General features: G+C 32.1%; 2 protein-coding genes across 2 annotated transcripts; both read left to right on the forward strand.

Annotated features, from left to right (window-relative positions):
* Window positions 1-376: 376 nt before the first annotated feature.
* LOC107761916 (vacuolar protein-sorting-associated protein 37 homolog 1) lies at window positions 377-6,611 on the forward strand. Its single transcript, XM_016580208.2, has 7 exons — window positions 377-530; window positions 1,914-2,138; window positions 3,157-3,244; window positions 3,829-3,868; window positions 3,949-3,995; window positions 4,132-4,252; window positions 6,013-6,611. Exons 1-7 carry the CDS (start codon window positions 514-516, stop codon window positions 6,174-6,176), a joined length of 702 nt encoding a protein of 233 aa, XP_016435694.1. The 5' UTR covers window positions 377-513; the 3' UTR covers window positions 6,177-6,611.
* Window positions 6,612-15,329: 8,718 nt separating this feature from the next.
* LOC107761917 (carotene epsilon-monooxygenase, chloroplastic-like) lies at window positions 15,330-22,344 on the forward strand. Its single transcript, XM_016580209.2, has 9 exons — window positions 15,330-15,889; window positions 17,224-17,520; window positions 17,602-17,799; window positions 19,775-19,876; window positions 20,779-20,919; window positions 21,011-21,118; window positions 21,597-21,679; window positions 21,808-21,970; window positions 22,068-22,344. Exons 1-9 carry the CDS (start codon window positions 15,401-15,403, stop codon window positions 22,119-22,121), a joined length of 1,635 nt encoding a protein of 544 aa, XP_016435695.2. The 5' UTR covers window positions 15,330-15,400; the 3' UTR covers window positions 22,122-22,344.
* The last annotated feature ends 373 nt before the right edge of the window (window positions 22,345-22,717 follow it).

The raw sequence follows: 22,717 nt of genomic DNA on the forward strand, positions 1-22,717 counted from the left end.
AATGTCTTTTGTTAGCATTAATATTGATTTGATTTTGGTATGAGCTTTTTTTTAGCATTATTTAATTTACTAATGTTAATGGCTATAAAACTTATTGGAACATTCAAAAGTTCTAAGTCCAACCTTGAAATAATATCTCAAAAGATAAAATTATGAAATCTTTTAAGAAATATTTATAAATTACATCACAATAATTATATTTATATATTAAATATATCTAAAATTTCTATATATGTAATGTCGGGTTGGTTTGGTTTCGGTTTGACTTTCTTTAGTTAAAACCAAACCAAAACAATTATGATCGAATTTTTTTTCCAACACCAAACCATAATCGGATTTTTTAACTTGGTTAGACTCGGATTATCGGGACGGTGCGGTTTGCCACTTTGTTTTGTACACCCCACAATCTCTGAAAATTGATGCGCTGTTTCTTTGAAGTTTTCAAATAGAAAAAGGAAAAAGCAAATACTATCTCCTCTGCTAAGTTTCCTGTTTCTGCTGATTATCCCAATCATGTTCAAACAATTCTGGTAATATTTCTCTGTTAATCACCAATTTCTATTTCGTTTTTATTATTCCCTTGTAAAATTCTAATTATCGTTTTTCATTGTTGAATAGGGTTCATTTTACTTACTTTCTGGAATTCATCTCTTGAAAATTTGTCTTTTACCTTTTGTATGGCGGATGATATATTTCTTAATTCGTTGATAATTCGTTTATTTCTTACACTTACACTAAATCCGGGAAGGGCGTGAGTTGTGTATTAGTTTAGGGATAAGTTTAGGATTTAGAGAACATTAGTTTTAGAGAATCCTTAATTTGTTTTAAAATATGGATGATAGAGTATTTGACTAAGTTTGTGCCCAACTTGAGCGGAATAGATACGGATGATTCATAGAGTCAACTTCAACTAGTTTGAGTTGAAGCGATGAGGATGTTGTAGTTGTTAGGGATAGGATAGAGGTTCATAATGTCAGACTTTTATGGTCAGGGGCAGATGTACATTATTACTTACGGTTTAATCGAACCCAATAGTTTTGACTCAAATTCTATATATGTGTTAAATTTACTAAATATGGACAAATATTAGATTTTGAACCCAGTAACTTAAATGGAGGGTCTATTGGAAGCAGCCTCTCTACCTCTATACTTCACTAGATAGAGGTAAGGTCTACATACACACTACCCTCCGCGGACCCCACCTGTGGTAATATACTCGTTTTTTATTGTTGTTGTTGTTGTAGTAACTTAAATGTTCAGTGGGTTCAGTGGCATCCTGAACCTATAAAGTTTAAATCCTAGATGTCCCTCTGTTTTAAGGTAGCAACTTATACTTCTATATGGAATTGATTAATAGGATCATAAGCTAGTGATGACCGAGGGTCTATTGGAAGCAGCCTCTCTACCTTCGCTAGGTAGATGTAAGGTCTGCGTACACACTACCCTCCGCGGACCCCACCTGTGGTAATATACTGGTTTTTTGTTGTTATAGTAACTTAAATGTTCAGTGGGTTCAGTGGCATCCTGAACCTATAAAGTTTAAATCCTGGATGTCCCTCTATTTTAAGGTAGCAACTTATACTTCTATATGGAATTGGTTAATAGGATCATAAGCTAGTGATGACTACTGTATAGTGAGATGAACTCCAATTTTCTCCTTTATCTCCTTCTAACGGAGCATTTAGTAAGACAATGCTAGTGGTGTCTTGTATTCATTTCCTGTTCCATCTTGAGTCACTTAAGCATTCAGAAAACAGAAAATTTTTTGCATGTAATTTTGTATGTCTTTTTTACCATAAGATTTTAGTAGCTTGTATTGACTTGCATATGGGCATGGTTTGCTCTCACTAAGTAGGATGCATGAAATCAGTTTGTTATATTTAACTAATGTACCTTATGTTAATTTCCTGCAGGGGTTCTCAAGGGCAACAAGCTCAGCAACGTCCACAGGAGGGTAATAATGATCCATGGTATGCACCATCTGCAAGCAGCTCTCCCGGGTCTTCCCGTCCCGCAACTCCTAGTCCAAGCTCTTCAGGAAGCTTTGGTGCCCAAAGACCAACAGATAGGCCAAGCTCAGCATCACACGTTTCCCCTGCAGAGGCTGCATGCATTATTAATGCTTTAAAGGATAAGAGGTATGGTATCCAGTATAATGAAGTATGCACACTGTTCTCTGTACGAAGCTTCTGATTCTCATCAAATTTTCATGACTAGGAACTAGACCGGTCATGTAACCAGCTCAAAATTATAATTATACAGCTCTCTAATCCCAATAAATAATTCGGTAAACTCCTGATAAATCTTTGAAGCACTAGTTCTACCATCGTGCACTTGGAACAGAGACTTTTAATATTATTCTTTTGTAAAAGAATTTTGGCCTGTTATCTTACAGAGTCTTATGAAATTCAAGTGTTTGTGATGAACTGGAGCGCATATAGTTAAATCTGCTGTGACGGTACAGGTTCTATTATTTGATTGTAGAACCTTTAGACGTTATTAAAAACTGCAAAGTACATTATGGACAATCGATACTAATAAGGTGGGTTTTCTAGAAAAAATTGGAGTTGATTTCCAGATATTTTGGCTTTAAGAAGACAATTTGAAAACAAAACAAGAAGATGGAACATACGAGTTGATTCTCAGGCTTGCCTGATAGGGGAGAAACACCCGTATATGCATCTTGCTAAGTATGTATGCTTATTCAAAATGGAACAGTTTTCTAGTCCAAATGCCATACACGTTTTCTGGTAGAAGTTGTCCTTAGGTTTGCTTCATACTGAGAAGGATCTCGCTATGCATCTTGGTAGGCATATATAGTTTCTTTTTTGCCATTAGTTTCTGTGAACTATTGATTGAATGTTTTATGGAACCCGTTAAGTTACCAAATGCTCATATTTTAACAATGACGCAAGATAAACTGTAAGATTTTACTTTGACTTATGCAAAATTTCTTTTGCCAGCAGATAATCCTGTCTTAGAAAATATTCATGACTGAAGTTCTTCGTTTTCATGCTGGGGAGTTGGGATTGATAAGAAGAGATATCTTGTTTGTAGTGATTAAACAATTAAGTGAAGTGGTTGGGTGTCTTCCTTCATTCTGCTTTCTACTTTTAGTGTTTGATTCTTGATCTGCCGTCTTGCTAAAAATTTCAGTGTTGATGAGCTAAGGAAGCTTCTATCTGGCGACGATGTTTATCAGAACTTCTTACTTTCACTTGAGCCTGTCAAAACTCAGAATAAGGTAAGAGGTTAAGTTTTCTTTGTTGAGAATTGTTCGTGTTATGCATGATTGATCTGATCTGTTCTTATCATGCTCCACAAAATATCCGATATACCTGGTTGAATGAAAAATGGTTTCAGACAGCGGGTATATCTATGGGACAAGTATAGGAAATGATATGAATTTAGTTGTTCTACTTTTGTATGGGTTTTTTCCATAAATGGCATATTTTTTAATTTAAGATGACGCAATGCGTCGGAGTTGTTCTAGTATTTTACAATCTGGTTGAGAGTTACTGTAGAAGTTCTGTCTACTGTGCTTTATTTGTTTTCTCTAATTTCTCACTCATGCAATTTAATATCCTAAAATACTTGCAAACTGGGATGATCAATACGCATTTCTTGTTCTTTCTTCCTTTTCTTGCCACGATGAGCCATGGATCCTCTATGTACCTCTTGTCCTCCTGCTCGCTTAACACATATGAGACAAAAATTGTTACAAATAATAGTCATCTTGATATAGATTTTGCTGTAACTGGTAGTATCTCTTTTTACTTCATTTCTCCAATTGGATTTAACCCTTTTCCCCATAAATTATCTAATCAGGTCAGGGATGAGCTTCGGAATGAAACTCTGCAGCTTGCTAGTAAGTTTGGGTCACTTCTTAGTAGCTGAGATGTTTCTATCCAGTAAACCAGATAGATTTTGAATTCACTTTTTATGCAGGGGAGAATTTAGAGAAAGAACCGCGGATAATGGAGCTTAGGAATCAGGTGAGATATTACTTAATCTTTTTATTACTTCTCCCTGTTACTTTCACTTACACTTTTTAAATGACTAGTTTGACCTTTTAGCATCAAAGCATTGATTGTGAGATTTTATGTGTCCTTCCTATTTTGCTGATTACAGTGCAGAATCATCCGCACCACTGAATTGGCTGCTGCTCAAGAAAAGCTGCATGAACTGGAAAGGAGAAAAGAAGAGCTTTTGAAATTATACTCTCCTGCATCACTCCTCCATCGGTTACAAGGTAAAAATTGGAAATATATATTTTTTTGGTGGGGCGGGCCCCAGGTGTTTGGGGGTGGTGATGGTGGTGGAGGAGTTTCCTTTTGTACGGAGAAAACAACTGGAGCAAACTATAAGTAGTTACTTACACATCAGTAGAACAAGATTAGATCTTTGGTTTTGGGGAACTATGGTCTTAATGCTGCAATTTCAACAAAGTGAAGGGCCTCTTAGGAGTTCAGTCTGCATCATATTGAATTTTTAAGAAAGGATCATTTTTAAATATAGAAATAGTAGCACCCAAGTGTGTGGCCAATGAAGTGGGTTCAGAACCATGAGGTCTCAGGTTCAAATCTCAGTGGAGGCAAAAACACTTAGGTGATTTCATTTTATTTTTCCAAACATTGGTGGACAGAGTTACCCGGTGTTTGTGCTGGTGGGAGCTAGTAGGTACCCGGTGGAATTAGTCGAGAGTGCGCAAGCTGCCTTGGAGACCGCGGTTATGAAAAAGCAAAAAGAAATATAAAAGACGAATATATATAAAATTATATATACATATATTGTAAGGATTGATGCATTGGGAGCTTTCTTGACCCAACAGGTGCTGCTGCATGACAGTTCTAATGTTCTGTAGTTTACACTTTACTGTTCTGCCAAATTGCTTAAATGATTTCTGCTAAAGCTCCTGGGAACAGTCAAGTGTCAGTAGCGAATTCACTAAGTGTCATATATTTGCCTTTGTCTAAAATCTATCATAACACAGACTTGCCTTTTATATGTCACAACGCATTATTACTTGCTGCCAAAACTGTGTCCCACAGTCCTCCAGACATTGAATCCTTGGTATAGACCGAGCCGTAGCCTCAGATGTTTAGGTGACTCCATCCTACAACGTTCACACTCTAGCTCTTTTATATTACTTTCTCGAATGGTGTTACCTTGTTCTACCTTAACTAGTATGCACTTTCATATTTAACTGCTTGTAATTTACTCAATTCTCTCAATCACTTCTTCATCAAGTATTTACGATATTCCAATAAAACCGTTTTGTCCATACAAAAGCGATCTTAAGGATCTGTTGCTTGAATCTCAATTATTTATTCTTCAACAAGACTTGACGAACCCAAGTCTTTGCGTTATTGGTTGTGATTGAAGCTATAAGCGAGGTTGACATGAATCAAGAATTGTCAACATGTTATTTTCATCCGTTAGCTGTCATCACCTGGAATAGATTTGGTGTTGATATGACCTTCCTTTTACTATAATAATGAGATTTTAAATGCTTTCATAGGACTCTTTGGTTCTTAATTTGGCAATGGAACATGCCATAGTGTTATAAGTTTTATGGAATGAGACAAATTTTTTCTGCAATTTAAATTTTTACCGTAGTTGCTTACGCCTTCTTTTCAGATGCTTATGTTCATTTTGGTTGTGCTAGTTTTGGGGACAAGGGCTGGGGGGTTCACAAATTCATGGGTGACCTGTATAGACCAACAAACATTTTTCCCATTTGAGGTGTCTAGTATTTTCTTTTTTCTAACCTTGGAAGTTTATAATCTGATATGCAATAAAGCTGGCTGATAGGAGCTTAGGAACTTACATTGGTTATAGCAATCAACCATTCTTGAGAGACCAATTTGAAAGTTGCCTTGTGGTTTTCAATGGTGGGTGTAAATTAGGCGACTTGGCGATGGATTTCTAGCTTATTATATAAGGAAACAATATTAACCTGACGAAGAAAGAACCGTAAACCATAACTAACTGATGTTACTCTTGATACAGATGCCATGAATAAGACTGACAAGGAATCTGAAAGTCTACACAGACAGTTTCTTGATGGGGAAATTGATCTTACAACATTTGTGCAGAAGTACAAAAAACTGCGATACAGTTACCACAAACGTGCACTCACACACCTTGCTGCAAAGACATCTGTAACTGGCTGAATGTTGCTTAATATGATGTGTGTGAATATTATAGCTGAGCCTGCCTTTGCTGCTAAAACTACGTGTATACGAAAGACTGCTTCAGATGTAATATTGTGATTGATTTCTGCCAGCTTGACCTCCACTGTGTGCTTGATATAAGAGAGGACTATTAAATTTTTCTGATAAGATAAGACAAATATTAGATTAATTGTGGTATATATGTTAGAAAATGGTCAATCTCATCTTATCTCGGATCTCCCGGGTGTGGGGGTGTTGTTGAATGGTTTTATTGTTAGTATTACTGTAATTGGTTCAGGGGAGCACAGGATCCGCTGTCTGTTGCTGTAGTTTATTGATTGCAGCTATTTGTTGTGGCTGTTGATTCCAAGAACACAAATTGTTTGTAAAGCATCAATTGCATAGTCTGAATACTTGAATATTTCTCCTCTTCAACTATATTATTTTTATGGAGGAACTGAACAGAAAATAAAGATTAGCATCACAGATGATCAAAGTCTATCTAGAAACTGTGTCGAAATTCTGCATCGAAAAACTTGTCTGCAGTAAAAAAGAAGAAAGTATCAGCATAAAATGAGAATAAACTTATGTGCACCCAAAAACAGAAAATTACTTCCTCTGGTCCACTTTAATTGCTTTTTTGGTTTTTTTTGTGGTCTATAATATTTGATTTTCTTAGATATCAGGAAAGAATTAATTTTTTTTTTCTTTCAAAGTTGCCCTTAGAATAAAGAGTCTTGAAGTATTTATTATATTTTTAATGAATAAATTAAAGTTATTATGGTTAATTTTATTGTTAGTTAATGCTAAAAGATGAATTCCTTAATATGGGTAAAATCAACCAAAAAATAATTAAAGTGAACCGGAGGGGATACGTCAACTAAAAGAAGAAAACAGATAAGAAATTAGTCGATAAAAGAATTAAACATATTCACTTCAGCAGATGCACAAAAATCGTAGCTTAATCGCTGAAATACCACCACTGAAAAAGGACAAAGACAACAACATTAATAAAGTATTATCTCACAACGTAGAATCTGGGGAGGGTAATGTATACGCTGATCTTATCTCTATCTTGTGAGGATAGAGAGTCTGTTTCCAATAGACATTCGACTCAGAAAAATATAAACATAATATTAATGAAAATATAGACAAAAAAGGACAGTACCAAATAAATTCAATATTTGTCCACAACATAAAAAAGTATTTAAAAGAGCTAACGGGAAACCTTCTCGAAAGAAAATGGTATTCTCGCGATCCTTCGTCAAATTATTTTGGGATACTCCTTTTTATTTTGGGATGTTTCAAAGAAAGAAACGACATTATGAAATAATGTAACTATAAATAACTTTCACATATTTAAAATTAAAATTTACTCAACTATCAAAATTATAAATTATGATAAAATAAAACTTCCCACTTTGGAAGGGAAATGATCATTATTCTCTGGTCAACAAAAAAGCTATCACGTCGTAAATAGAGGATTTGTGATTTTTTAAAGTCGAATTAACTTTTTAATAACTAATCTTAGAGTACGTGCGTTGCGCGTGTATTTCATATCAATAAATTCAAATTTTAGAAAAATTACATTGATATTATTCACAAAAGTTCTGAATGATAAAAAAAATTAAAAATCCAAATTCCTGAGAAAAATCTTGAACGTTAATCACATTTATCTAACTCAATAAAAGAATGTCTTTTATTTAGACTTTTGTTAGGTATAGATATAGGTTCTCACGCCATCCTTTCTAGGTATATTTGATCATTATCATGATAAAGAGACTATAAATGCTAATAAATATCGTTATTCTCTTTAGCTCAATAATAATGGGTAATATCAGTTAACCACATTTTTAGTGGGATGTTTAATAATCAATTCCTTAATATATATATATAAAGGAAAAAATAAACATTTTAAAATTATATAGGAGGGAAAAAATAAACATTTTAGAATCACAACGTTATGTGATTAAAGCTATAAAACTCACTTTAAAATACAATATTATTTACTATTATTTGTGAAGTGATAATTTACTTCAGTTAAGCCTTGAGGTATACGGAAGTCTAACATGTTAAGCGTTCGACTTTAGTTCACGCCTTCTGTGGCCCTTCTTTTTTCTTTTTGCGTTCGACGTTATTTTGCTTCAATTATTATATATTCTTATATCACAAACACATTTGTTTTAATATACAGAATATAAAGTTATGGCTATGAAATATCTTGTGTCAAATACTATAAAATGCGTATTGAAATAATAAAATTTTTATTACGATAAGTATTTAAAGTCACTTGTTATTAAATATGTATGAAGTTCAATAATCCTTAAAAAATTAATAGTATATATTATCGAAACCAAGTCATTAAAAAAATTTGGACACAATCCAAAGACAAAATGGAACTGAAGATTTTGAGAGTTATGTTAAAAAATTTAAAATCACTTCGAGAATGCAACAAACACTTAGGGAGAAAGTATATTCAAAATTTATGATTATGCTATGTAATAAATTAACTTTGATAACCTGACGGGTAAACATTGCTATTTGTGGTGATTTTAGGTTCTGCAGAGAAGAACTGAAATATGTCTACGTTTGTCTAATAGTTATAGTACAAAACTATAGAAATTGAATATATAATTTGATTTTCGTTCAAACAATGAATGGACGAACACGTTTCCTTTACGAATTGGACTCTAAGAATGGTATCTTGACTTGGACTCTATAATATTTGGATTGCTTTTACGTTTTTAGGCATAAATGTTTAAGATATAATTTAATTATGAAAGGGCATAATAGGCGTCTAATATTTTAAGGATATTTTTGTCGTTCAATATTTAGTGTAGAACATTCGTGCTTTTATAATAATAGTCTCTATGTTCGTGCATCTTGTGTCAAATATTAAAAAATGTGTATCAAAAGTAATGAATTTTCACTTACATATATATTCTAAAACTATTTTTTACTAAATATGTGTGAATTTCATAATCGATTAAAAAAAGAAGAAGAATATATATAAGTCATTCAATATTTGAATTAAAAGGATACATATTTGGGGGAAAAGGAACTAATGGCCTAATCATAATAATTTACTCATATTTTTGTTTAATCCAATATAAATTTATAGACTATTTGTTATAAAAAAATAGAAAATAAAATTATAATTTAAGACTACCTCTTGATTTTGAAGCCATACGTCTGGGGAAAAAGGATCTAATGGCCTAAACATAATAATTTACTCATATTCTTGTTTAATCCTACATAAATTTATAGAATACTAGTTTTAGTGTACGTGAGTTGCACGTGGATATTGCATCAATTAATAAAAATAGAAACATATATATTGAAAAATAACAATTTTGATTAATATAAATGCAAATATTTGTTTAAATGATAAAAAAATCCTATTTTATTAACATATACAGTAGCTAAACTCAATATCTTCTGAACATGATGATGAATTAAACTAAATTAGTTGTATTAGTAATACATGACATATAAAGCCTTTTTGAAATTACCGTAAAAGAAATAAATAAATGACTTTCAACTTAATTCTAATTTATGAAGATAAAGTTTCCATTTTTTTTGGAAATAGATCAGATATTAATATGTCATGATTCTAAAATAAATGTTTTATGTATAAAAATGATGTTAAGATATTTTTGACAAACTATTTGATTTTTTTCAAGTATTGGAAAGAGATGGATAAAAATTAGAAACATGCTCTATTTTTTTTATCCTTCTTTTTTCACGTCAATTCTGATTCTTTATTTTTTCTTTAATCTTTGGTATTTATAGATCTGTTTTCAATATGGTGATGATGTTTTTTTTTTTTTTTTGATAATTTAAGTACATAAAAATCTTATATGTCATCCCCAGTTTATCAAAATTATATGTAAGCTAAATGAACCTATTCTTGTGTAAAAAAAAATTAATAGATTTATTTTTGCAGAGTCTAAAACTTCTTCTTTACCATGTTCACCCAAAGGTCAAATAAAATTAAAGACTATCCAAAATTCATTTCAGTCCTTGATGGAACTACCAATTAGCTTTGAAATTTCAAGAATTTACCACGATAATGATAACTATATTAGTTTAGTAACAGTTTAAATATTATTGTAGTCACATGTTTAATATGCTTGTAGCTTAATTTATTTTTTTAAAATAATATAAATCAAACATAATATCAACAATCAAGCCTTGTATTATGTAAACTAAGGCCTTTTATTTCTGTAAACTAAGTACCTGAAAATTGTTGACAACGATATGGTTGGATAAAAAATTAGATGATATTGTGTCATCATTATTACCTTCATGGTTTTTGATAAATGTCAAATTTTCAATAATAGAGAGTTTAAAAAGATAAATAATTTCAGTTTAAAAAAAAAGATAAATAATTTCATTAAAAAGAATTCAATTAACTAATTAAATGTTAATAATTCTAAATTAGCAAATGTTGATTATATAAATCATGTGTATAGCAATACTTTAATTAGACTATTTTTCTTATTGACAGAGTTTTCCACAAGAGATTAAATTTTAAAATATCCTAAAGTAATTATAGTTATGAAAATTTCGGAAACAAATATTAGATCAAACTAACTTTTGTTTCTCTTATTTAACTTAGACGAGGAAAACCCGTCCATAAAGCTGAACACAAGATTTTTTTGTATATGTAAGTAGAGGCGTTAATCTTGTTTAAATTGTTACTTGGCTTAAGTTATTCAAAAAGAGATAGATTACAGATTGCTAAATATTAGAACTTCCTACCTAATTCAATAAGGAAATATTCAATAACCAAAATTCTAGTTGATTTCCAAGTCCTAAATATTAGGACAATAATTTATTTACAATTACAATTTTTTATAATAAATATCTTAATTTTAAGGGTAAAAAGGTGAACAATATTTCGATAAGGCCTTCATAATTTTAATAAAATATAAATATAAATAGATAGAAATAGATATGAATATATCTATCACTATATCTATTTAATTACTGCAAAGTTGAAGAACACAAAAACACATGCTTTTATGATGAAAACATATATGATAAAAGAGGTAAGAGTTGTAAGAAAAGTTCAAGGAATTATTTATTTATATAGGTGATATATGTTGCAATTATTATAAGAAAATTTCCCCTATCATATGCCAAGAGATATTAAAGATCAAATTTAGCTGCTAACTCGAGTCAATCTTTTTTGATTTCAAACTAACATATACAGAATCTACGTTGAGATTAACTATTTTCTCTTAATACATTCATATTTTGTATTACAATCCAATATTGTCTTCTCTTAATGCATACTAAGAATGCACTTCAAATTGGAATAGGCAATTCAATTAATGTTGCAATTGACGTTTTGCAATTAGTACTTTATGAATTTGAGGATTGACGTTAAAATACCTAAAAGTTAGGAGTTTATACATAATTCAAACAAGGAAAATATTTAATAGTCAAAATTCTAATTTTTAAAGTCCTAATATAAGGAAAGTAATCTAAATTTATAATTTTATCCAATGTGAAATCTATTTTTAAAGGATAAAAAAGGCGAACGACATTTCGCTAAGGGCCTTCGTGCTTTTAATATAGTATAAATTTTGATATTAAACAATAGAAAATAGAATTATAATTAAAGATTACCTCTTGATTTTGAAGACGAACAAAATAGGATGCTAATTATGTATTCTCCGCTTTTAAGCTTAATCTAATTTTTTGTTTCTTTATTATATTGTTAGGATGGCATAGGAATATTATGTTATATTATGGCTTAAGAAATTCTCTTTTTTTTTTCCAATGACATTTAAGAAGTTCTTATTAGTTGGTAACAAACTCCTATATTTTAGGAACTATAACTTAAATTCACGTTATTTTATGTTTTTATAATTTTCTTGTATTAGTTGGTTTCAAACTCCTATATTTTAGGCACTTGATAGTACTGTTTTATCCCATATTTTTTTTAAAGAAATAATTCAATTGTGAAGGGTATAAAAGTCAGTCAATATTTTGAGGTTATTTTTGTCGTTCAACATTTAGCGTTTCAATATTCGTGCTTTTATAATAATACTAGTATCTATGAACGTGCGACTTACACATGATGATTTAAATATTTATTTATATGAAGGAGCACTAAAATTTAATTAATGAGAGAATTTTATATATAATAATACAACAATCATCCAAATGCCGAAAAATATTATTACATTAGCATAATACATGAATTTAAAATAAAAGGACATTATCAAAACTTACACAAATGATCAATTTTGTTATGTTAGTTAGATAATTATATATTGTAGTTTAAAAGTATTTAATGTGATGATATCTTAACGAACACTTCTTTGTGGACAATTTTTTTTGTGTATGTTTCCTCCTAATGCGCTGGTTGCTATGCCTTAACCAGAACTCTTGTTGTTGATCTTAATATCCCTCTTGAAACTGTAACATACAGTTGTTCGTACAAGAAAACATATGATGGTAAATATAGTCCAATATTTAGGATGTTTGTCCTTGTGCTTTATTTATTATATTTGCAAAACATAAACATACTAAAAATTATTTTCACACAAATTTAAAAGGATATTCCTTAGTTTCGGAAGACGAAAGTTGAATTCAGGGATAAGAATATACTTAGAAACACATTAACCAATATCATAATTTTTGCATGTTTGACGTTATTGTCAAAACTTCTATATACCATCTGTGCGCTATTACATAAGCTACTCGCCGTATCTAAGATTTTCAGTAGCATGACAAGCATATTTTTCTTCAAAATTAACCTATATACAATGGAAAATCAATTTTAACTTAGTCTATTATATATACGGTGACAGTAACATACGTAAGAAATAAAAAACTTGACAACAAACATGTATGGTTGAAGGTCGTTTAATATTAAAGTATTTAAGTGTTCTTCTGGGTAGTAATTATTGGTATCATTTTCTATTGAGTCAAAAACTGAAAAACATATTGTTTTTACTATAACATTTTGCAATCAACCTTTTATTTAGTTGATCAACATATTCATTTATGCTAGCTAGGATATCTTTTTAATTATATTATGCGATTTGCACAAATTGGGTTTTAATCTAATGATAGAAATATTTCTCTTATTAAATGCACTATTACTATTGGGATTGATAACCAAGTGTTTAGGAAGAACAAAATCACCTTTTATTGAATGTTTTTCTTCGTTTTCGATACGAAGCAAGAAGACACTGAATACTGGATCTATTGTTACTTTATATTTCTTGTCAATTGAATCTTTTTCGTTTGAGGCCAGAAGTATAACATTGGCAAGCTAGCTTTTACAGTCTCTGCTTTTGTCGATTTTGGAACTAATGGTAGTACTTGACAGAAATCACCTCCCAAACTATTAATTTTCACCAAACGATTCATTAATATCCAATATATCTCTAGAATTCTGGTCAATTATTTCAATCGTTTGACATTTAGCCATAAGTGTTTTATCCCATATTATCAATTTTGCTTTCCTTGTAAATTTATCACAATTACTTTGCTTTGATATATTTGTGATGATTATATAAATTGTTTGAAGTGGTATATCGAATCTAAAGTGGTTGGTCTCACAATAAAATCGTTGTTGGTACACCACTTGCTAGTATTGCTAATAGTGTCATGCCTCTTGATATGATATTTGCAAGTAATACATGACATAGAAATATTATTTCGATTCCGCCGGAGGCATCTACAAACAATAATCTCGTTATACCAGAGTCGACTCTTTATAATATAGTCTTGAAAACTTGTTCTTGTTTAGGATTTAACTTTGATTGTGCTTCCTCAGACACTTGTATAGCATTTTGATTCTTAATAATATACTAACCTTTTTACTCTGTGTTCAACGCTCTTTTTGTGGAATAAATTTATGTACCCTAAGTTTTTTTTTAAACTTGAATAAGAATTTTACTCTTATGATGAATTTAAAAAATAATTGAATTGGATTCTCTTGCTAAATAATTAATTAAAAGATTTAATTATTTGGTTTAACATAAAGATAATTTATTCTATGTTGATTCAGATCTTAATATTAGTTCATCTCTTGTTTCGAATATTTAATCTTAATTATAATTTTATCCACCATAAATTTTATTTTCAAAGAGTGAAACATTGATAGATTTTTATGTTTGTAGAATTATTAGCGGTATTGACTCTCACCAACCATTTTCTCTCTCTTTCTCACACATTTATATTCTTAAATATTTTCTTAGTTGTTGTTTAATAATTGAGTATTTTTCAATATTACATGAAAAATTGATTAAAAAATATTATTTGAGTAAGAAAATAGTTCAAATATGATATAAAAATATATTATCGTGGGGGTAATTTTTTATTCTCAATTTCAACTCTTTATACATTCCATTTAATATTACTTTTAGTTTTTCTTCGTATTGGATATTATGTAATGGTAACGTATTGCCATACGGAGGATTCTTATGAAATTGATTTTATTAAACTTTTCTACATATTTTTAATAAGAATTTTATAGACAAGATTTTATGAATTTTAAATATTAAAAATTAGTATAGAAGGTATTGTAGTCCAAAAAATAGGTTATTGCAGTATTGTCCTTTTCCTATGAGTCCTTCTGATTAATAAATATAGAGTTATAAATAAATCCGGACTCAAAATTTGTTCCTCTATCATTGTTGGAACCAAATTGTAAATATTATCACGTAGATAAGTAAATGGGTTAAATTCATTGTTAAACTTTACTCACAAAATTAACGACAAGTCCTTTTACATTTAATTTGATGCTAGTGTGAGTAGTAATCTAAAACTAATATGATTATAAGACTAATATCTAGAATTTCGGTTATATCCTTTTATTACGAGTTATTATGCTTAATATTATAAGGTTATTTTTGTAAACCGACATTGTATTCATGCTTTTATAATAATATAGATAAATATATAGATATAGATTATTTTACTATTTTTAAATATTATCAAATAACATCTAATAATTTTTATATTTTTAATCAAAGCTGAATTTGAGTAAGAAAATGTGATTGATGAAAATTCGTATAACCGATTCCACTTATTTGAAATTAAAGTATAGCTAAATCACTTAATAAAAATAAAAGAAAAACCAAATAGTAATTAGATACTCCTATTCATCATCTGATAACGTGGATAACAGATTTTTCTATAACAGATGAATGTCTGATATTCATTCCACTACATATCTCTGAGCTTCACCACCACAAATGCCATTTTCACTCACTCTCTCCTCTTTCTCTCTTCTCACTCACCCCACCACCCACCACCACCGAACCACCCATCTGGGCCCACTTCCATGCCATTCACTTTCCATTAAATCTTCCATAGACAACAAGAAACCACCTTCTACAAAGCCCAGTTCATGGGTCAGTCCAGATTGGTTAACAAAACTAACCAGCTCACTTACTTTGGGCCAAAATGATGATTCTAATATACCCATTGCAAGTGCTCAGCTTGAGGATGTTTCTGAACTATTAGGTGGGGCTCTTTTTCTTCCATTGTTTAAATGGATGAATCAGTATGGACCCATTTATCGACTTGCTGCTGGGCCGAGGAATTTTGTAATTGTTAGTGATCCTGCTATTGCTAAGCACGTTTTGAAGAATTATGGAAAGTATGGTAAAGGGCTTGTAGCTGAAGTGTCTGAGTTTTTGTTTGGTTCTGGTTTTGCCATTGCTGAAGGTCCTCTTTGGACGGTAATTTTGCTTTCCTTTATTTTGTTTTGTTAATTATGCAACTTGATTGGTTTTGGAATGAAATGGGCCCAAATTGAGCACAGTGGATATATTTGATTTATATAGCGTACTCCAACTAGTTTGGCATTGAGGCGTACATGTTGTTGAAATATGCACTTCGCATGCACATTTTGTAGATATTGCTTTGACACTCACTTGGTGTTTATCAATGAAATTTATAATTTTCGATGACATTTTGGTAATTCAACTTTAACTAAGGAGCTTCCCACTTTTATATTAGTATATATATATATATATATATATAGATTTATTTATTTTTCTTAAGAGAATAAAGGATAATGCAGCATAAAATGAAATATATTGGAATGACTAATGAGTTAGGCCCAAGAAGAGCAAAATGGATATAGAGGATTGGTATAGCTAATCCAACTTGTTTCGGATTGAGGCGTAGGTTGCTGAATTTTATGCTTCCTTTGTAGTTGCATTGGAATGAAATGGGTCCAAACAGAAGCGGGTCCAAGATTTATCAAAAATTTGATAGGTTCAACTTTTACATTTCTTAGTAATGAACACATAATACTTTTGAAATTATGGGTTCAGAATTCAATACTATTTGTTAAATTTTTTTAGTGTTTTTTCACATTTATATCTATATTCCATGTTGCAACTACTGGGTTCAGATGAACCCAACAATTATGGCCTAAATCTGTCAGTAGATCCAAATAGAATGGAATGAATATAGAGGATTCATACAGTCAGCGCAAGTGGTTAGGAATTGAGGCGTAGTAATGGATATTGTTGAATTATGCAGCATGCACCTCATGGTCAAGTTTGACAGTGAGACACAGTTCCCTTTTAGTTGGTGCCACACAAATGAGAGATCTTTAGTAGATGATTAAAATGAAAGGATAATTCTTATGAAACATTAGTTTGGTAATTAGGGTCAATACGTTTACATCTTCTATTTCTGTGGAATTTGGACTCGGTCTGGTGAATGCTAATTTTCTTGATGAAATTTAGATGTCCCAAGGATTCATCTTTTCTGGCTAGTTTGAATTGTTGCATGTTGGTAGTTTAATTGTGATACACACGGCATAAGACAAAGCACACTTTAGGGTACTGAAAAGCTAATTTAATGTCAAATTCAATGGTGACCTCTAGTTTGGTATAAAACAATGTAATATGAAGTTCCTGTAAACCATGGTTTATTATTGATGAATGTAATTGATGATTTTTAGTTAGTTTTTATAATAGAGGGAAAGTACAGTACCCTAGTGTAACAATATTATGGCCACCAATGGTGTTGTTTTGAGCTTAAACCTAATTTGATATAGGCAAGGCGAAGGGCTGTGGTTCCATCTCTTCACAAGAAGTACTTGTCAGTAATAGTTGATCGGGTCTTTTGCAGATGTGCTGAGAGAATGGTGGAGAAACTTACACCTGACGCAATTTCTGGGTCTGCAGTAAATATGGAGGCAAAGTTTTCTCAACTAACACTTGATGTTATTGGTCTTGCACTCTTCAATTACAACTTCGATTCCCTTACTACTGACAGTCCAGTTATTGAAGCAGTTTACACTGCGTTAAAAGAAGCAGAACTCCGTTCAACTGATCTGTTGCCATATTGGCAGGCATGTCCTTCCTATACTTGAATGGTTTTTGCCGAGGTTAATCTATCTGATTATTTTGACTGAGCTTCCATGTTTTTGTAGATCAAAGTCTTATGTAAGGTCATCCCACGACAAATAAAGGCTGAAAATGCAGTTTCTTTAATCAGGCAAACTGTTGAAGAGCTCATTGCAAAGTGCAGAGAGATTGTAGAATCTGAGGGTGAGAGGATTAATGAGGATGAGTACGTGAATGATAGAGATCCAAGCATCCTTCGATTTTTGCTTGCTAGCCGAGAGGAGGTTGGCCAATAGTTAAACTCATTTGATACATAACTGATAGAATTTCCTTTCTGTTTTGGATTACAAAACTTCTTTGAAACTGAACTTCATTTAGGTAAATAGCATCATCTATGATATGTTAAGGTGAACTACAGTTAGTACCACTGTTGTAAGAATTCATGCAATCAGAGTCATAGTCATAGCTCCCAAGGGTATGGCCTAACAGTCAATTAAGTGGTGAAAATCATAGAGCTAGGGTTCAAATCTCAGCAGACACAAATTACTTAGGTGATTTCTTCCCATTTGCCCGAGTCTTGGTGGGCAAAGTTACTAGGTACCTGTGCTAGTGGGAGGTAGCAGGTACCCTGTGGAATAGTCGAGGTGTACGCAAGTTGGCCCGAACACCACCAATATATAAAAGAGTCCATACAACATACTTATAGGACTATGTTCTTTTTTCTTTTTCCTTGTATAGTCTAGCAGAATAAAGATAAAGCAAAATTTTCTTCTGGCCTTTATAACTGTTGGTTGCTTTGTTATATTCAGAGTTAATGTAGTTGATGAACAATCAAGTGAAGCCAGCAATGGTAGTTTCTTGTTCAGATTGTAGAACTCTATTGTTGTTCTTCCATTGTTTCTCTTTTTCTAAATATCATTTGTTTACTTTTCTTTGACATTTTTGAGTCAGCTGAAATAAAGAATTATTAGTTCGAATGATTCTTAATATTGATGATATGATTTTCTAGTAGATCGGCCAACTAAAGATGCACATTGCATGCGTATAAAAATATCACATGGTGGCTCATTGACTTATTGGAAAACTTCTTCCTCAATCCTATAGGATTTGACAACTTTCTATATTGAGAAACATCCAAAATGGCCCTGGGACATGAGAATTACCCATTTTGGGTGACGCCAAGTTTCAAACTGGTGTGATGCCAAGAATCTCATCTTGAGCTTATACTTAGCTAAACTCCATCTTCCATAGTCTGGCACCACTGAGAAGGGAGTCCTCAGGTTGCTCGCTTGGTGCCAATGAGCAGGGTTCTTAGAGGAAGGACGTCTCTTCCTTTCTTAGCTGCCATTATCAATTGATGAGTGAATTAGGTGCAAGTCCGGTTGTTTATACAATGATGATAAACTTGAATTAGTGCCTATATCCTTAGCGTATCTAATATGTATAGTTTCTTGAAGGAGATTCATACAAATTTGACATGTCTTAGTGCTACGACTTTTTAACTTTTCCCTTTTTCCTTTTTTTTTTCTCCCCGGTTTTTTCCTGCGGGGTTGGTTTGGGATGTGCGTGTGGGTGGGTGGGGGTAAATATGAATCTTGCACATTTCTAACTAGTTTCTTAATTTTACATCCGTTAAACATTTGAGTTAGAGACTTCAATTAGGATTTGATGTTTTCAATGAAATACTCCCTCCATTTCAATTTAGATGAGGTAGTTTGACTCAGCACAGAGTTTAAGAAAAAAAAGACTTTTAAAACTTGTGGTCTTAGAAGCTTAAGGGGTAAAAGCTTTGTAGGCCCATGACATTTGTGTGGTTATAAAAGCTTCTCATTAAGGGTAAAATGGGTAAAATGAAGAGTTTAAAGTTGAATTATTTCCAATTGTAGAAATGTGTCATTCTTTTCGGAACGGACTAATAAAGAAAGTGTGTCATCTAAATTGAAACAGAGGAGTAATCATTATTCACAAACTTGGCCATTCAATCTGATTGCATTTCCCTCAAACCAGAGCTTCAGTCTCTCTAATTCAACACGCAATGCCCTTGGTTTATAAAGACCATTGGTGTATATCAGTATTGTTTCAACAAACCAAAACTATAAGCGAAATCCAAATCTTGCCATGTGACTTTCAATCATTCAATTGACATGTTTACTTCTTTTTGGAGAAAAGGATTGATCATAACATATCTTCTTAAAGACAAAATACTGCAGATATAGCTTAATATGAATTCTCTATGCATGCTAACTTTCTGAATTTCAGGTTTCAAGTGTACAACTTCGAGATGATCTTCTATCCATGCTAGTTGCTGGGCATGAAACCACAGGTTCAGTTTTGACTTGGACGTCATACCTGCTGAGTAAGGTGTCTCCAGTTGACCTTCATCCTTGAATCCTTAGTTCCCTCTTAATTTATCACACATTTTATGTTTTTCCAACTTGAATGACAGCAATAAACTGTGCCACAGCGAAGTGCAAAGTTACATTTCTTTTAAAATATTTTTGTGCATATTCTAGATGTATTCGCCACCTTAAATTCAGCTTTTCGACCCTTTTACGTTTAACATGTTGCTCATGGTTTCTTATGGAGGTAAGCACTTACTGCCACAAGTACAGTCAGAAAATTACCCAACTCTTCTGTGTGTTGTCAGAGGAGGAACTATTTGAAGGCAACCTAATTGTTGTGAGTTCTGTCTCCATGACATTGACGTTAACTAAAATTCCTTCCTGTCCACAGGACAGTAAATCATTTTAAAGGTTGAATTTGAAGAAAAAATGTCTGAGCCTGTGATGTATGGTGACTTATCTAAAAAAGAGAAAAAAGCCTGGGAAATATGGTGCTCCCAGCAGCTAAAAGAAATGCCATTTGAAGAGCTTTTTCTTACCGAACAATAATACTGTTTGGAGAACTTACTGAGAATTGTTTTAGTCGTATGTTCTTAGCTAAAACGCATTTGCATGATGTCACTTATGGTAATGCATGTTAATCATGTTGTCATCACTGTCAACCATTATTCTGCTATTTAGGAATTCTTAACAGGTTTTGTTGCCCTTTTACCTCTATATAGGTGGAAATCCAGTTGTTTCATTCTAGTTTTCGTTTTGGATATGTTTTGGTCTTTCTTTAAAAAAAATTGTCGATCCTGTGAGCATATTTATTTCTATAATAATTCATAATCTTCTATTCGATAAAAACATGGTGCGTGACGGAGACTATGCAGACTATAAAAACCTGTTGTTCCCTCACATTTTATGTTCTTAATGCAGAACCCTTCCTCCTTGAAAAAAGCACATGAAGAAGTTGACAGAGTTTTGGGAGGACACGCTCCGACCTATGAAGACATGAGGAATCTGAAGTTCTTGACACGGTGCATAACTGAGTCACTCCGACTTTATCCACATCCACCTGTAAGTTCGTCAATTTCTCTTCTCCTTGTGGACTTTATCGTTATGCATTATCTTCTTATAACCTGATTTTATGGAGAACTCTCTTTATTAGGTTCTAATAAGAAGAGCTCTAGAAGCTGATGTGCTCCCTGGAAATTACAAGGTCAATGCTGGTCAAGACATAATGATTTCGGTATATAACGTTCATCATTCTTCAGAGGTAAAATCTAAGAACTTTTTTTTATCTTTTACACTCTTTCTTGTTACTGTTATTGAGCTTTTTTGGAAATTTTCCTTGAAATTGTTTCTGCTTACTCTTCAAGTTGGTATGAATGATTCCTGTCCGCAAATGGGTTCTTCTTCTTCTTCATGGGGCTATAGGACATCTGTTTGACTTGGTCTCTAACAACTATTTCAATCATTTGTCTATTCCTTATTGCCTGTTTATGTGGATATATGGATCCACCTTTTCCACTTTGGCTTTGCTTAAATTAAGCCTACAACTGGGAGGGAGCTTTCTGGTCTGTTTCAAGGAACAGAACTGGATCCTATATATTGTCCCACCATTTAATTTAAATTTTTTTTTTGGTTGCGAAATACATTTCAAGGCTCATTTTTTATCCAATGAAGTGTTCTGTTCCTGCCTTTGAAAGGCACAAATACATAAAATAATTGTCTTCGCTGTCTCTTTATTTTAGGTATGGGAAAGAGCAGAAGAATTTGATCCTGAAAGATTCGACTTAGAAGGTCCAGTTCCAAACGAAACAAACACTGACTTTAGGTATTCATTTCAGCCAATAGCTTGTCTGAGTAGAAGATTATTACTCTATGCAGTTTTCTACATTCAGTTTATGCACAGCTTGTCTGAGTATCGTAGAAGATTGTCATTCATGCATTTACTTGTTGCAGATTCATCCCATTTAGTGGAGGGCCTCGAAAATGTGTTGGCGATCAATTTGCATTGTTGGAAGCTACAGTTGCTCTTGCAATATTTTTGCAGAACTTGTCGTTTGAGTTGATTCCAGATCAAAACATTAGCATGACTACTGGAGCAACCATTCATACGACAAACGTAAGATTCTCACCTAAGACTAAGAGAGCTATCTTCTTGTTCTAAACTGGTTAACACCTCCTCCTATAAATTCTTATGTCTGTTTGTTCCGTTGCAGGGTTTATACATGAAAGTGAAGCAAAGGCAAAAAGAATCTGTTTTGGCTGCATAAACATTATATGCTCTGTAAATTTTGCAACATGAGAAAGTTATCTACATTCTTTTGAACATTACACCTCTTGCAACAAGGACTTGGGGTAACTTATGTCAAAATTTAAGTTCACAACAGTAAATAAATTATTTCCTTGACTTGACGAGAATCGGGGGGGGAAAGAGTGAAAATGTGTATATATAACTGCCAAAATAAAATTAAAAAAAACATTCTATTAAAATCATCAGTATTGCATAGTATCTATTTTTTCGCTCTGGCATTATCTTAATTTGTTGACGAGTCACGTTCAAATGGCAAAAATTACAACTCCTCTTGCATTTCTGTCTTCCAACATCTACTATATTTAATATCTTAACCAGTCACATACATTTTGCAAAAACATGAGCTTTTTGTATAGAGGTGTACATGGACCGGATTGGTTCGTTTTTTATCAAAACCAAACTAAATCAACTATATCGGTTTGGATTGGTTCGGTTTTGTCGGGTTTTTCGGGTTTTCGATTTTTTTTGTTACATGAATATTATTTCAATCTTACTTTGTTAAAATTATAGATAAAGTTTTGATAAGTGAATATATGTTTAGTAAATATAGAAAAA

This window comes from Nicotiana tabacum, chromosome 5, assembly GCF_000715075.1.
Source record: "Nicotiana tabacum cultivar K326 chromosome 5, ASM71507v2, whole genome shotgun sequence".
Lineage (NCBI taxonomy): Eukaryota > Viridiplantae > Streptophyta > Magnoliopsida > Solanales > Solanaceae > Nicotiana > Nicotiana tabacum.

Bases quoted from the DNA above. Each gene is read 5' to 3' on its own strand.
- LOC107761916 (XM_016580208.2), top strand. The intron at 3,245-3,828 runs GTAAGAGGTTAA...TTATCTAATCAG, and splicing joins CTGTCAAAACTCAGAATAAG to GTCAGGGATGAGCTTCGGAA. The intron at 3,869-3,948 runs GTAAGTTTGGGT...CTTTTTATGCAG, and splicing joins TGAAACTCTGCAGCTTGCTA to GGGAGAATTTAGAGAAAGAA.
- LOC107761917 (XM_016580209.2), top strand. From the start codon at position 15,401: ATGCCATTTTCACTCACTCTCTCCTCTTTCTCTCTTCTCACTCACCCC. The intron at 15,890-17,223 runs GTAATTTTGCTT...AATTTGATATAG, and splicing joins CTGAAGGTCCTCTTTGGACG to GCAAGGCGAAGGGCTGTGGT. The intron at 21,971-22,067 runs GTAAGATTCTCA...GTTCCGTTGCAG, and splicing joins CAACCATTCATACGACAAAC to GGTTTATACATGAAAGTGAA.